Genomic DNA, 14,275 nt, shown 5'->3' on the forward strand with positions numbered 1-14,275 from the left:
ATCTTAAGATCCCATCAGTGTGCTGGATACATGGCAAGTCTCTAAGTGGTTTTGTTGTGTTTCTGCTTAATGTAGACTGTGTAAACTGAAAGCCATCTTGCCTTCTAACATATAGGTGCAGTCTTCTGGAGAGGATAGAATACTTGTGATGGGAGCAACAAACAGGCCTCAGGAGCTTGATGATGCTGTTCTCAGGTACTGAAGTGTCTCTTTTTCTGGATGTAAGATGATATTCATTATGAAGAACAGGTTTTGCCTAGCAGCTTGGTGAAATTTTGCAATAAGTAAAAGCTGTTCAGCAAGCCTAAACTATTTAACCTCTCAAAGAGGGGCTTTACTCTTTTCTTTTGAGATGCATCTGCACAATCATGGTGGTCTTGGAATTGTCTGAAACAGTAGTACCTGTTGAGAACAAGTGCTTTTTAAATTTCTTGGACTTAACATTTTGCTTTTTAGTTATTTGGATCTTAATGCCAGAATAAAGGAGAAAATTTGATCAGTATTCTAGATTGAGCAGAGATCCAGTATTACTTCTCTGAATATTGTCTTCTGACATCCCATGCAATTACAGATCTTTCTGTAGATTTGCCTTGGGACTTTTTTGTTAAAAGTACTCATACTTTATTCCCCTTTCATTCTTGATTGAGGAAAATAGATGTGTCAGCACTGCCTGCAGAAATTGTTCCAAAGACTTTTGTGTAAAAATTAAGAGATGCTTCATTTCATTGCTGGTAGTCACTGGTATTTCTACCTTTAGATTTTTTTCCCCCTCTGGGAGGAGTCTTGTAACTTCAGACAAGTGTAGGGTAGCACCAGTCAGTGTACGTATTTTTTGTTTGGTTGTTGGTGGATTTTTCAAAATCTCCAGTTCTGCTTCCTAGAACTTGATGACAGAAGTGAAATCTTGTCACTTAAACAAATCAAATGAAGGATTTGTAGGTGCTAAATAGTTACATAACAGTGTGAACAATGTATACATGTTTGGGTTTTTTTTCCAGACGATTCACCAAACGGGTATATGTGTCTTTACCAAACGAAGAAGTAAGTATTGTTTTCCACTCATATTTTTCAGACACTTAGAGGCAATTTTTAACTTAGCCTTGATGATAACAATTCTGTGAACTAACTTCTGGCTCACCTTGACCATATACACTGTGCATTAGTTTTAAGTTTTTTGCCTTTTTTTTTGCACTCACACTAGCAGTGAATCTGGTGGTAGCTACTCAGTATTTCTTGACTAGGTGTTGCTTACAGACTGGCAGACATAGGCAAGTCTGAAGTAGGACTTAGAGGGGCATGTTTGTTTCGCTGAAGGAGATTTGTTTTATTGCAAAAGATAATTTTCCTAATGTTTTTCAGCTCAACAGGAGATCACTACTTCTGATGTGACTTATTCTTGATACTAGTAGTTAGACTCTTGATCTTGTTTTTACCCAGTCCTTATCTCTGCTCCTGAATAGATGATATTGTACAGTCTAATTGCACAATCACTATAGGCAAGTTCAAACTGGTGAAGCACAAAAGCAAAACTGACAAAAGCATAGTTCTATTCTTGAAACACACACAATTTTAAGTGTTCCGTGAAAACGAGTTTTACATCTGATAATTTTATCTTCTTTTCAGACAAGATTGATTTTGCTAAAAAATCTTCTAAGCAAGCAAGGAAGTCCATTAACACAAAAAGAGTTGGCTCAACTAGCTAGGTAAGTATTTTGTAACCATGCTAAATAAATATATTCCTCTATTGCTTTCAATCAGACTGTTTACTTCATTCAAAATGTAACTAATGTAAATCATCTGACAGCGACAGCATGAAATGCATGCATTTGGGGAAGATGGCTCCCTGTCAGGCTGTCTAAAAGTGTTTTTATATATACACGTATAGGATACACCCAGTCAGGTTTCTGTTGTTGAAACATGCCTTTCCTTTGAGGAGGAGGGAGGAGGATGCTTCTTTCCACCCATCCCTCAAGGAGTCCAGTTCTCCTCCCTTATGCAAAAAGATAGTGCCAGTTTTGCACTTGGCATTCATTTCAAATAAAAGGCAAGGTCTCTTTGCTGGTGCCTCGTTAGGCTTGTTGAATGTATTACCGACATAGCAGAGCAAGCACTGGGTAATTTTAGATTCTTTGCACTTTCAGATTTGATTGGGAAAATGTTATTTTTCCCTCTTGTTATGGAATGGAGTTGTTTTATGTTTTTTATCATTGAGATTGACACAGTACTGCTGTTAGTCACCTAAATCTAATAATGGGTGTGAAGGAGATTAGACTAAAAAGCAGGCAGGGCAGGAAGGAGTGAAAACAGATCACAAAATAGCAAAGATATGCAGGTGAATATACTTCAGTCTTTTTCTCTTTGTGATAGTACAGCAGAGGTTAGCACAGTCTTGGATGCAGTGTTTGTCAGCCTCTTTGTAATGTTGCAGAAATTGATGTGTAATCCAACTGAATACGTTCCCTGTTAGCTCAGGCCACATTTAGGCTGCAATAGTAGCTAACTGGAGGAAAAACCACAGTCAGTGTCTGGTATTCTAACTGCAAATACAAGAACCAAATTACAAATGCCACTTGAGTGCACCTTTTTTAAAGGGTTTGGAGAAAATGTAGAAGTTGAGCATCCTGCCTGCTTCTTTTGCCATCTTTCTTTGTTTTGAAAGATAGAAATATTTAACCTCCATTATGATTTTATGTTGCTTTGCTTCTGTATAAACTTTATCTATAAACCGTAACAGACTTCATGATCTCCATAAGACTAAGCTCTTGTTGCTGCAGCTAGTCACTGCTCTACAAGTGTTGCGGTTTTGTTTTTCAGCTTTCCTTTAGGTAACCTGTACTACTTATTTTCAGTTATGTTGGCATTTTGTATTGATGGCTTCCTGGTTCAGTGGAGGCCTTTATTCTCCAAAGTATTTAATTGGTTAACATGGATATTAAGTCTAATTCTGGAACAGCTCCCACAGAGTTTGGCTTCTTGGTTTGGGTTTTTTTTTTTTTTTTTTTTTTTTTTTACTTCCTGCCTTGTAGTTCTGAGGATTTGGATGATCTGCTGTCTTTATAAAACAAACAGACATACCCTAGTGGGTAGTAGAATTTACCTTTCTTTCAGTTCACTTTGTATCATATTAAACACGTGTTACTGGTTTCTCTCATTTTACTGATTGGATTGAAAAAGTACAGGACACTTGAGGTTTTGGTTTTATGGTAATTGACAAATGTTGATAAACTGCAGAATTGATAAACGTTGATAAACTACAGAATTCTCCTAAGAGATAGTAAATGTGCTTGGGATCAGTTTTGTCTACAAATCCTAGTTGCTACTTTTTTTTTTCCTAGAATGTTATTTGGGACTTGAGTATCTGTGCTTTGAATTTAATCTGTGAAAGATCACTTACAGTGAAATATAGATCACTTACAGTGAATGCACTTCTGATTTATTAAACTTGCAAAATAACATTAAAGTAATACTTCTTCTGATTAACTAATATTTTGATTATCTGATATTAAATTGATGTGGTTTGAAGCAGGTTTTTGGTTTTTTTCCTTCTTTCTTGACCCCACTTTTTTCTTTGACAAAGAATGACAGATGGATACTCTGGAAGTGACCTAACTGCATTAGCAAAGGATGCAGCACTAGGCCCCATTCGAGGTAAGCTGCAGAGATTTTTATTGAGGTTTTGACATTAGAAAGATATTTTCTTTATCTTTATAACTCTCAAACATCTGAAATTTAACTCTTTACATTAGATTTTAGTCTGTTCCTCATAATAGCATCTTTATAAGATGTATTTACACAAAATCCTTCAGCATCTCACCATGTGAAACAGAAAATTTTTGTCATAGGAGAAAAGCAGTGTGAAGTGTTTCTCACTGATTTGTGGGGTTTTTAACTAATGTCTTTCTGACGCTGGTGTCAGTTCTGTTGTAGCTAAATTACTACTTGAATAGCAATTGCTGATTGCATTACTTGTCTTTATAAATGGGTCAAATCTCTTTCAAGTCTAAGGGGAAGAAAACTGAAACAAGCAATTTTATGGGGTTTTTCTAGTAACAGTTTGAATGGCATAGCTTTTTGTATTTTTAACTCTTAATGTTGAATTGTGATCCAGATGACAGCTGTGAATGAACTAGAGTTCTACTTATATTTGTTCTTTATCTGACATGTCCAACTAGGAAAAAAACACAGTTTTACTGTGAATACTTTTTTCCAACACCTCCTCTTATTTTTTTGTTTAACTAGTTAGTTATGTGTCCAGTACCCCCATCTGAGGAAACTGATCTTGTTTAGTGGAGATCAGTAGCAGGATTTTTGTGTAGAAAAGATTGTGAAGATCTGGTGTTAGTGTCCTGTTTGTAGACATACTGTCCTACTTGACAGAAAGGTACTTAAGGCAGGCAGAGCAGAAATGTTCTGTAATATCAGCCTATTATGTGTAAATAAAAATTGTTGCAACTCTCTTAAATTATTTATGGGGAGGAGAGGTATATTCATGTTTTGTGGGTGTGTTTGTGTTACTATTTTTAAAATCTTGTAACATGCATTTTTGCCAGTGCACTGTCTCCTTTGAAAGCAGCTGTTGGAATGTAATGTTTTTTACCCACTTTCTTTCAGCTGCTGAATTTGTGAAGCACATCTTTCACAATCCTGCATAATAATGACCTGTTTTCCTGGGAAACAACTGCATTAAATGGCTCTCATAGGAGACATCATGTCTCCTAAGACTTTGAATATATTTATTTAGAGTGATGAAATTAATAATGTATGCATTTAGGTATGCAGGCTTTACTTCACACACAAGTCCATCTCAAGAAGAGACCATGTAACATGGTGCAACATATTTTTTTGACTTGCTTCTGTACTCCATATAAAATAATATATTTTTGAAAATGTTTTGTGATACCATCCTTGCCAATCCTGCCTAGATTCTTTTTCTTGTACCCTTGTAGCAAAATGTTTGCTGTTACTTGTTGATACCATGAGAGCACTGCGAGTCGAAAAAAAAAAAATCTAATTTGGTGAATGATACAAGAATGTTTAGATCCCAGGAGTGCAGCATAGGGCAAGAAGCACTCTGATGTGCCCTGCCAGATTTTATTTCAGTGTTCTTGGCTGACTGTACCTTCTGTTTCTTGAAATTTAGTAGGGAGGTTGTGGATACCACAAATAATATGGGGGAGGGTAGCTCTGTTGGCTTGTGTGCTGTTTTCCATACTTAAGAAGAAGGAATAATTCTGCTACTACTCTGTGCTGCATCTGCAGTAACTGAATGTAGGAGCATCCTGTTTGAGGAGGAGCTGATAAATGGGGAAGAAGGAGGCAAAAACACCATGTACATTTCTATACAGGAGACTGTGTTGAGGCAGAAAGGTATAATTTTTAGCTGCAGGGTTTTTTTTTTTTCAGAATAGAAGTGCTTTTAACATATTTTAGTTATCAGAAGTGATGGCAGGTTTCTTATGAAACTCACCCATTTATCTTCTGTTTTCACAGAATTAAAACCAGAACAGGTGAAGAACATGTCTGCCAGTGAGGTAAGCTGTTCTAGCAGCTGTACTTTCTCATTCAAATAGAACGTTTTCTCACTAGAAACATTTAAGGTCCCTTTTTTATGTGTATTGTCATACAAAATATGATAATTTTTGGGGGTATTGTCCCTTCTAATCACTTCTTCATTAAAGAAAATTCTTTAGAAATAGAGATTGAGAAGATGTGTCCTCAGATGTCTGAGGTTCATGGGTAGTTGGTTGGCTTTCAAGGCTTCAGAGCACTTCTTTTTTTTTGTTAGTAAGTCTATTGTTCTTCATTTCAGCTGACTGTCCTGTCTTTTCCTTCACACTGAACTGCAGTATTTGTTACCTAGCTGATGAAGTCAGAGGCCTGGCTTTTATTTTCTCAGTGTTATTTCCCAAGAACAGAAGTATTACGTGAAATTACTTCTACCCCCTCTACCCCATCTTTATGTAAGGCAGGTTTACTTAGGGAGAACCTAAAACAGATTTGTAGATTTGTGCATGTATAATACTTGCATTCATTCACATGGACTGTCATAAAGAAAAAAGTTATGCTCTTGACCACAAACTGCAGCTGTAAACATCAAAAGAAAAAAAAAAAAAAAAAAAAAGCAAATGGTTCTGTGTACAAAAGTTTCTCTTCAGGTATGTGTACAGGTGTTACACAGGGGAAGATGAGGCAAAACTTAATTTCTCAGTTCCTTTTTGTGTTTGGCCGGAGGTGGCAGCTAAAGCTGTAAGCTGGAAGGAAGGATTTGTTGCAGGAGGGTAAGAGCATCTGTGATAATTTGTTGTGATGTCCTCACGTGCACAAGCTCACACCACCTACTGAAACAGGAAGTAATGACACAGTCTCATGAGCTATTTAGTAACAAGGCAGATCTTGCTATTAGCAAGCATTAGTTTATTAAAAATGGGTAAATACTGGTGTTCTTAAATGACAAGAATCTTGCATCAGGTTATAGAATAATAGAACACCATGGTTTGGAAGGAAGCTCAAAGGATCACATGGTTCATCCTTTTATGGGAAAGGGAACTTAAATGAGATTATTTAGCACCCTGCCCAGTTGTATCTTCAAAACCTGCAGCAGTGGAGACTCTACCACATTCTTGGGGGTTTTTGCATGAATGACTGCTCTCACTGTAAAAAAATTTTGTTTTACATCAAGATGCAGCACTCGTAGAATGTGTTTTGTTAAAAGTGAATACTCAAGTACTTCTTGAATAAACCAAAGTATATAAACCACTTCTGACCCTGATGTCTTTCATGTTCTGTTTAGATGAGAAACATCAAACTGTCGGATTTCACAGAGTCTTTGAAGAAGATAAAACGCAGTTTGAGCCCTCAGACCCTGGAAGCATACATTCGCTGGAACAAGGACTTTGGAGATACCACAGTGTGAGACACTACTTGAAGTGAAACAGTGCTGCCTGGGGAGCAGATGGTGCAGATGACTGGGAAGCAGACAGAGTTTACAGGACTTTACAGATACTTAAGTATCTGCATTAAAACTTGAGATTAAGAGAAAATTACACAATGTGAAATGTGTTCATCAAAGTCTCCTTGCCATTTAGTGAGGATTTACACACTGTAAGTAAGAGCACAACAGGACTTGAGATAAGATTCCTAGCAATCCAATTCTGGTTTGAACATTAATATATGTATATTGTTTCTGCTACAAGGCTCTGATGACATTGATCATTGGAGGACCTTTTCCTATGTTATGTGTGTGTTTTTTTTGTTTTTAATTTTGCCATGACATTGATGAACAATGAACTTGGAACAATGATGTTCAATTGGAGGTTTGTAAACTTCAGTTAGTTTTTTTGACTTTTTTATTCTTAATGTGCCAAATAAAACAATTTCCCTGTGCAAAGTGGAAGAACAGCATTGGGGAATTACAATTATTAAAATGTTAAAAGTAGCTGGTCTGTTATTATTTGTCTTTTTGCTTTGTTGTAATGTGACTGAATTGTTCACAGGTTTAAAGAAGACCTTTGATAGCAGAACAGCAAAAAAACCCAACCTTATAAAACCAATTCAAACTGCCTTTTAGAAGAAAAATTACTAAATAAAAGAATAGATTGAGATATTCATTTACTGGCAGTATTTTCTCTTAATGCATTTTGTAACGCTTTCATTAGTAGAATGTTAGATTATGCTTACAGTGTACAACTTGAGCCCAGCTGATGTTTGAGAGAGTAAGTGATGCTAATTGTTGAGTTTCAGAAATTGTGTTTCTGCTCTGTATTTTGGTCTGTTTATGATAATTGAAAGTAAAATTTCCATTGTGATAATTTTTTTTTAATCTCCACATGTAAGCATTAAAATACAAAGCGACATGTTTAATACATGGCACACATTAATGTTTTTATAGCTTTCATATGTTTCGGTTTATATATTAAAGTATGAAACACTCAACTGATCTGCTTTTTTAAAAAGAAACTGCATCTTTGTACAAATACTTGTTTTTATTATATAAATGACAAGCTATTAAAAAAACAAACTCTTAAATGATAGCCTTTAAATACCATAATAAAGGAAAGCATTTTTGCCTTTACTTCCAAAGGCCCAACATCTTGTTTACAAATTCTACACAGATTAAACACAGATGTTTGTAAGGCAAAACACTGGTTCCTTGTTAAAGAAGGTTTGTGGGGTGTTGGGGTTTTTTGAGGTTTTTTTGTTGTTGTTAGTTTGGGGTTTCTTTTTTTACACCTCTCCCAACTTAGTGATACTGCAAAAATGCATATTGATTACTGTTCTTTTAATGAAATGAGTTGTTGTTTGCTTTTGGTCTTAACAGGAAATTTAATTTTTCATTTAACTTATTTTTTGGAACTACTTACCTGAAAGTTGACTATAATTAATATATTATATGTATATATGAAAAAAGAACGCAACCCTAGCTGGTAGATACAGTTGTAGGTATAGTAATACTCTGAGAGGACTGTGCTCACTGTGTGGTATTGAGTACTAAATAGCAGAAACTCTGTCCAACCTTTGAGATTCACATATGCAATATGTTTGGGATTCTTTTTTTTTTTTTTTAACCAGAGATGCTTTTAACTAGTCATAAGATTAAAAGCAATCAAATGAGGGAAGATTGTGTTCCACTACTATGCCTTTTGAAACAGTCTAACCAAACCACTTCTAGCCTTCTAAGGATAGGACTCACAAATGTACATCTTATGTAAATGAAAGGTGACTTTGATTCCCCTGATTCTTTTCTGGAGAAATGCAAAAAGATTTCAGATTCTTAAGTCTCATGTCTTGCTTTGCCTTAGTTCTGCCTTCAGTAGACCATCTCTGTTGTTGGAGATTCCTGGCTGACTTGATCCAGATTTGTAATATTCTTCATAGTGCTAAGCATGAATATTACTCTTGTATTAGCATCTGTCAAATAGCTACAGCTAAGAAAGGGTCTTTGTTTTATTCATAAAGCCTTGGTACACATTCCTTGAGATCCTTTGCAAATGAGAACTTTGAAGATAACACTTCTGGTTTTGAATGTTCCTCAATGATTGTTATAAAGCTCTTGGTTTTGTCCACTTAATTTTGAAGAATATACTGATTATTTATTTCAAATGCATACTCATTGGCATGGGAGATAGGTACCTGAAATGTTGAGGTAGAAGTCCCCATCTCCTAAAGCAGCACCAGTATAGGCAGCACAAAGAGTCAGAATCACCAGCTGCTACTTAAAAAGAAAAGGGACCCAGCCCTTTCACTAGTTTGTACAACCAGTTCAGGTCAAGAGAATCTGTGTGACTGGTACAGCTGCTTTTGGTCTTCTGTTATGCTTGATTGTTTTCTGCTTAGTGGATGAACTACAGCCCTATAAATTAGTGCTGGAACACATGAAAAAGAAGAAAATTTTGTTCTGCAATATGAGTTTGTCCCACAGCTGCTGGCTTCTTAGCTCATGGCCAGGTGCTGTTTGGTTCATAAATCTCCTTTAAATTTCTTGTCTTATGCTATTTTCTGAATAGTGTCTTCTAAGAATAATTCTGTTACACTTAAGCCATTATCTTGCATCTTACTCTGTTTTACATGTACTAAATCCCAGCTCAGTGATTCCATCTATATGTTGGATTAACTCTGTGTAAGAGGAAAAAACAACCACACCAACAGAAAAAAAATCACCAAACATTCCCTCCCCTATTCCCCCTCCCCCCAAAAAAACCCACCCAAAACTCTCAAATTACTTGTATTTCCCAAGTCTACAGAGAACTTTACAGCTCCATTTTCTATAGAATCGGGTTATGTTCTAGTACAATGTCTTGAATCAGGATAAACAGGACAGCAGCTTGGGTACTTTTAAACATTGTGAAACTACCATTCCATTAGCTCTCTGAACTGGTATTTTCCTTTTTTTTTTCCCCCATTTTTTTTCTGAGAATCTGCCCACTGCTAGTGAATGAGCAACTTGACCCACTTTTTTGACATGATTAATAAGCAGCTTGTCTGGCTCTATGCAAGTATGTTTTACTGACTTTAAAGTGTAGCTGTTACTGGAGGGAGAAAATAAAACCAACCCAAACCTCTTGTGTTTTTCTAACAACCTTCTTCATACATCTTTCTGCTTTTATTAAGCAGGCTTCTGCATTTTATTAATCAGGAGCCACACATTTTGTCTTTCAACATACTGGAAGAATAGTATGTAGATTGCTCTTTCTCCTTAAAATGAGAATTTGTTGTGTGTTACGATGTTCCCTCTACTAATGCTGTGACTTTTCTGTGGAATACAGCAAACCTGTACAGGTTCTCTGCATATACTAAGATAAAACCAACAGAATATTAAAGATAAGCCTTAAACTTGGATATTTATGCATGAATAAGTTTCTCTGTCCTTTTAGTTTCTTAGACTTTACAGCATTTAGTGTGTCAGAAATAGGCACTGTGCCCCTGAGATGTCTTACTGACTCAAAGCCATTGCTAATACAGTTCTATTGGATATGGCCCTGTAACTCTGTGTAGGTAACAAATGTGATAATAAAACTTTAAAGGGAATGAAAATGGGATCTCTAAACTGAGAAGGTATGTTATCACTGCACTACTTACAGGCTGTTGCTGGTTTTACTGTTCTGTTCTCTGAAATCTTTTTAAAATTACAGTTTCTATACATATAATTCAATTAACCCAGTGTTGAATAAATAGTATTTTTTCTATTCCAAACAAGTGGGGTTTAGCACTGCTTGGCACTGCTGTCAGGTCCTTCTTGTGAAATTGAAGTACTTTGTACTGGGAATACTGAAGTCAGACGTGCTGGCAAATAGAACTGAGACATCTGTTCTGCAACTGGAAAGCAGCATTCTCCTTGGGGTTTTCTTAATCCTTAAACAAAGTGAGACTTTGTGCCCTAGATTTTCATAGTGCTTTCCTACCCAAGACATGGATGATGCATAGTTGTGCCTAGGACATGCTTCTCTAGCTTCTCCAGCGCTTTAGTGATACTTCTGCATCACTTGGGCAGCTTTGGGAGGTGGACAGTTCTACTGTACCTGACAGATTCATTTTTTGTGGTTGGCCTCAAGCTTTTGGGATGCTTCAAGTTACTGGGGTTTCTACCAGATACCAGAAATGGAATGAAGAGTAGCAAGCAGGTAGTGAATGCAACTAGTTATCTCAGTCATTGTGCTAATTAGAGGCAGTTTTATTATTAGTTGCTCTTGAGCTGCTATTTAGTGTTGAAGAATGTTTTACTGACCTATGTGAATTTTCATCTTTAGGATGATCTGCAAACATCCTAAGAGATGACCAGTTGATCAGCTATTTTCTTTTAGGATTTATTCTTTAATTATAATTTTCAGTATCTTTAATTATGATAATTATAATTTCACAGGATGAGGAAGTTAAGCTGTCACTTCCTGCAAATACAAAATCATCTAGTAAAATATGGGGAAATGTGTGTTCTGTTTTTCCTGCTTCTTGTGCAAATCATTAACTGTCTTAGAGTGGAAGCATCTTACCTTGTCAATAACTACCTCCTGAGTCCAGCAATAATTGGCAAGGTATACACTCCTCTGGTGGATTCAGTATACTGGCTCAACACTGCAGATTCTTCAGTCTGGTCTTCTGATTTGAAAATGCTTGACATTACTTCTGGAAACTATGGTGATGAATCTTATTTTGCTGTAAGACTCTTCTTGCCTTCATAAGATACACTTCTTAAAAAATCCTTTCTTCAGGAGAAGTGGCTTTGAGGATAAAAAGTCGGTGTTCTTTGTAGTTGGTTAATACAGGTGTAGTTGTCAAAGATGCTGGGGTGTGGCCTCTCAGTTATGCAGGGTTTTCTCCCATGAGAAGTGGGGAAGAAGGTACTTTGTCTAATAGTCGCACACCTGCCAAAAGGACTGGAAATACAGAAACTGCTTTTGCTACATAATTCTAATTTCTAGTCATCAAGGGCTAGTCAGTATTTTTCAGAAATCTGTATTAAAGTGATGAAAACCAAAGGTGGAGACAAAACACTGCACCCCACCCCCATAAAATATATTGAATAACTCCAGTCTGGGATGGGATTAATATTTGTATTTTGTTGTTTAGAAGCACTTTTGTTTCATTGTTCTTTTAAGAATGTTTTCTGAAATGTTAAACACCATTTTACTAATAAGCAATGTAAAAAAGCATGAAAAACAGTCACATAGCTTTAGCTCACAATAAAATGTTTCATTTGTCCTGTTATTACTGTTTTCTTGTCTGTTTATCAGATAACACGTCCAAAACTAAAAGCCTTTTCATTAAACTTGAAGCCTATTAAATTGCTGCTGGTTCAAAAAAAAAAATTAAAAACATCAGGTTTTGTATACCAAATGATGGAACAATAAATATGTAAATAAATCAGTTTCTAAAGAACGTTAACTCAAGTTCTTAAAACTAATGTAAACAGAAGTGCTACTTCCTAAATAAATGTGCTTAAACTGAAAGTGTGTGCTTATCCTAGTCTTGCTAGATCATGATGAAAACCAGGAGCTTTTACATAACTAATTCTGATGGTCATGGTGAAGTCCTGAAAAATTTGGAGCAAATTTGCTTGGCTTCAAAATGGCTTTTCTTTTGCTTGGGGGAGAGTGCTGCTATTAATTCTGAGTTAACAATATAATTTCTTTACCCATTGCCTTACCATTTATAATTTTTTGTCTTGAGGCTGCATCTGGACTGCTTTACTGCTACGGGGGTGTTCTGTTGTTACAGTTACATCCTGAAGATAAAATTAATCAAACTTTATTTCTTTAAAACTTATTTTAATATTACTTATCTGGAAACTTTAGGGGTCTCCCAAAAAACAGCTATGACCATCGCTTTCCTCACATCATGTCAATCACTGCTAAAACAAACCAACCAAGTAAAAATCAATACAGCAAGGAGTAAAAAAAACCCAGTGTTTTGGACTGAAGCATATGAGCTATTCCTGCTTCTGTCAAGGAATAATTCCTTAGGACAAAACGACATCACTGGTGTCTATTCTAGGTATCTGTCTTTGGCTGAAATACTACTGCTTGGAGGTAGATTTTGAGCAACTAAAATTATTTCTATCAGTAATTTTGTGTATAGGTTACAGACATTCAAAGAGTCTTGTAGAGGAGATAATCAGATAAAATTAGTAAAGAAAGAAGAGCATGAAAAAATATATCTCACCATTTGCTATTTGGAAATCTACAGAGATTTTGGAAGCATACCCTGGGACTGAAGTTTTTCTTGGACTCATTAAATTGTTCCCATTCCAGCCAAGATGGGGAGACAAGGCTACATACCTAGTGTTAGATGCTGGTGTATCTCAGATCTGTTTATTTCTGTATTTTAGTACTCTAAATTTGCCAGAGAAAAGTGAGAAAAAAGTAAGTTAAAACTTGTTGGGGTTTTTGTTTGGTTTGGTTTGGTTTTTGTGGGGTTGGTTGGTTGGTTGGTTGGTTGGTTGGTTGGTTTGTTTTGGGGGTTTTATGTTCAGTTGTTTGGGTGGATGTGGTTTGCTTTGTTTTGGGTATTTTTATTGGGTTGTTTTTCCCCAATCATGTCACCTTACTGCAATTTCCCAAATATGACATCAACTTGTGAAATCCAGCCTGTTTTCTACAAGGGTTTATATGGCTCTAGAGAAGACAGTTATGCACTTTCTCTAAGTTATTTTTTATTCTGTGTATCATGATAAAACAGAAAATACATGTAGTGGTGAAGGCAGAAAAGTATAATTTAACTAAAACCCATCTCTCAACACTTGTGGGACTATTCCAGGTGCTGTGCTGTGGCTATATTAAAAAAAAAAAAATCCACACATTTTTTTCAGACTATCAGTCTATAAACAACCTATTGAGTAAAGTGTGATTTTTTACTACATAGTTTTGAAAATTCCACTTTTTTGGCAAGTGTATATTGTAAAAACAGTATATTCTAAGTCTGTAACTTCTGTTATTTTCAAATCTCATTTTAGCAGTTTCTTAAAGGCCTCAAACTTGTCCAAGTTGTAACACATCCTTAAAGACTGCTAGTTTTGTTATATGCAGAATGCTAGTATCAGCTGTGCTATTCTAGAATTTTTCTTCTGTGAAGACACTTCCACAAATGCAGTTTCTAATAACTAACTATTGGCCTCTTCTGGGAAGAAATACCCTGTGACATCAAATAAATCAAAAAGCCCAATACTATGTCAATAATGAAGTAACCAAACGACTCTTTGGAGCAAATTATACAGTGGTTCATCTGAGTTCTGATTTCCTCATTAAATTTGAATGGAGGCAGCAGCTGGAGTTTGAATTTCTTGCCT

At 35.9% G+C, this 14,275-nt stretch overlaps 1 protein-coding gene across 4 annotated transcripts in view; it reads left to right on the top strand.

The window, feature by feature from the left end:
* The window catches only part of SPAST (spastin), a 39,700-nt gene extending 27,502 nt beyond the window's left edge, over nucleotides 1-12,198 (top strand). For all 4 annotated transcript variants that reach the window (XM_033512612.1, XM_033512614.1, XM_033512613.1 and 1 more), the window contains 6 exons: nucleotides 116-195; nucleotides 999-1,041; nucleotides 1,624-1,703; nucleotides 3,578-3,648; nucleotides 5,491-5,531; nucleotides 6,791-12,198. In XM_033512612.1, the coding sequence (XP_033368503.1) occupies nucleotides 116-195; nucleotides 999-1,041; nucleotides 1,624-1,703; nucleotides 3,578-3,648; nucleotides 5,491-5,531; nucleotides 6,791-6,913 (438 nt within the window). In that variant the 3' untranslated portion in view covers nucleotides 6,914-12,198. The remainder of the gene's footprint in view (nucleotides 1-115; nucleotides 196-998; nucleotides 1,042-1,623; nucleotides 1,704-3,577; nucleotides 3,649-5,490; nucleotides 5,532-6,790) is intronic.
* The last annotated feature ends 2,077 nt before the right edge of the window (nucleotides 12,199-14,275 follow it).

Source organism: Parus major, chromosome 3 (assembly GCF_001522545.3).
Source record: "Parus major isolate Abel chromosome 3, Parus_major1.1, whole genome shotgun sequence".
In the NCBI taxonomy this organism is placed as follows: Eukaryota; Metazoa; Chordata; class Aves; order Passeriformes; family Paridae; genus Parus; species Parus major.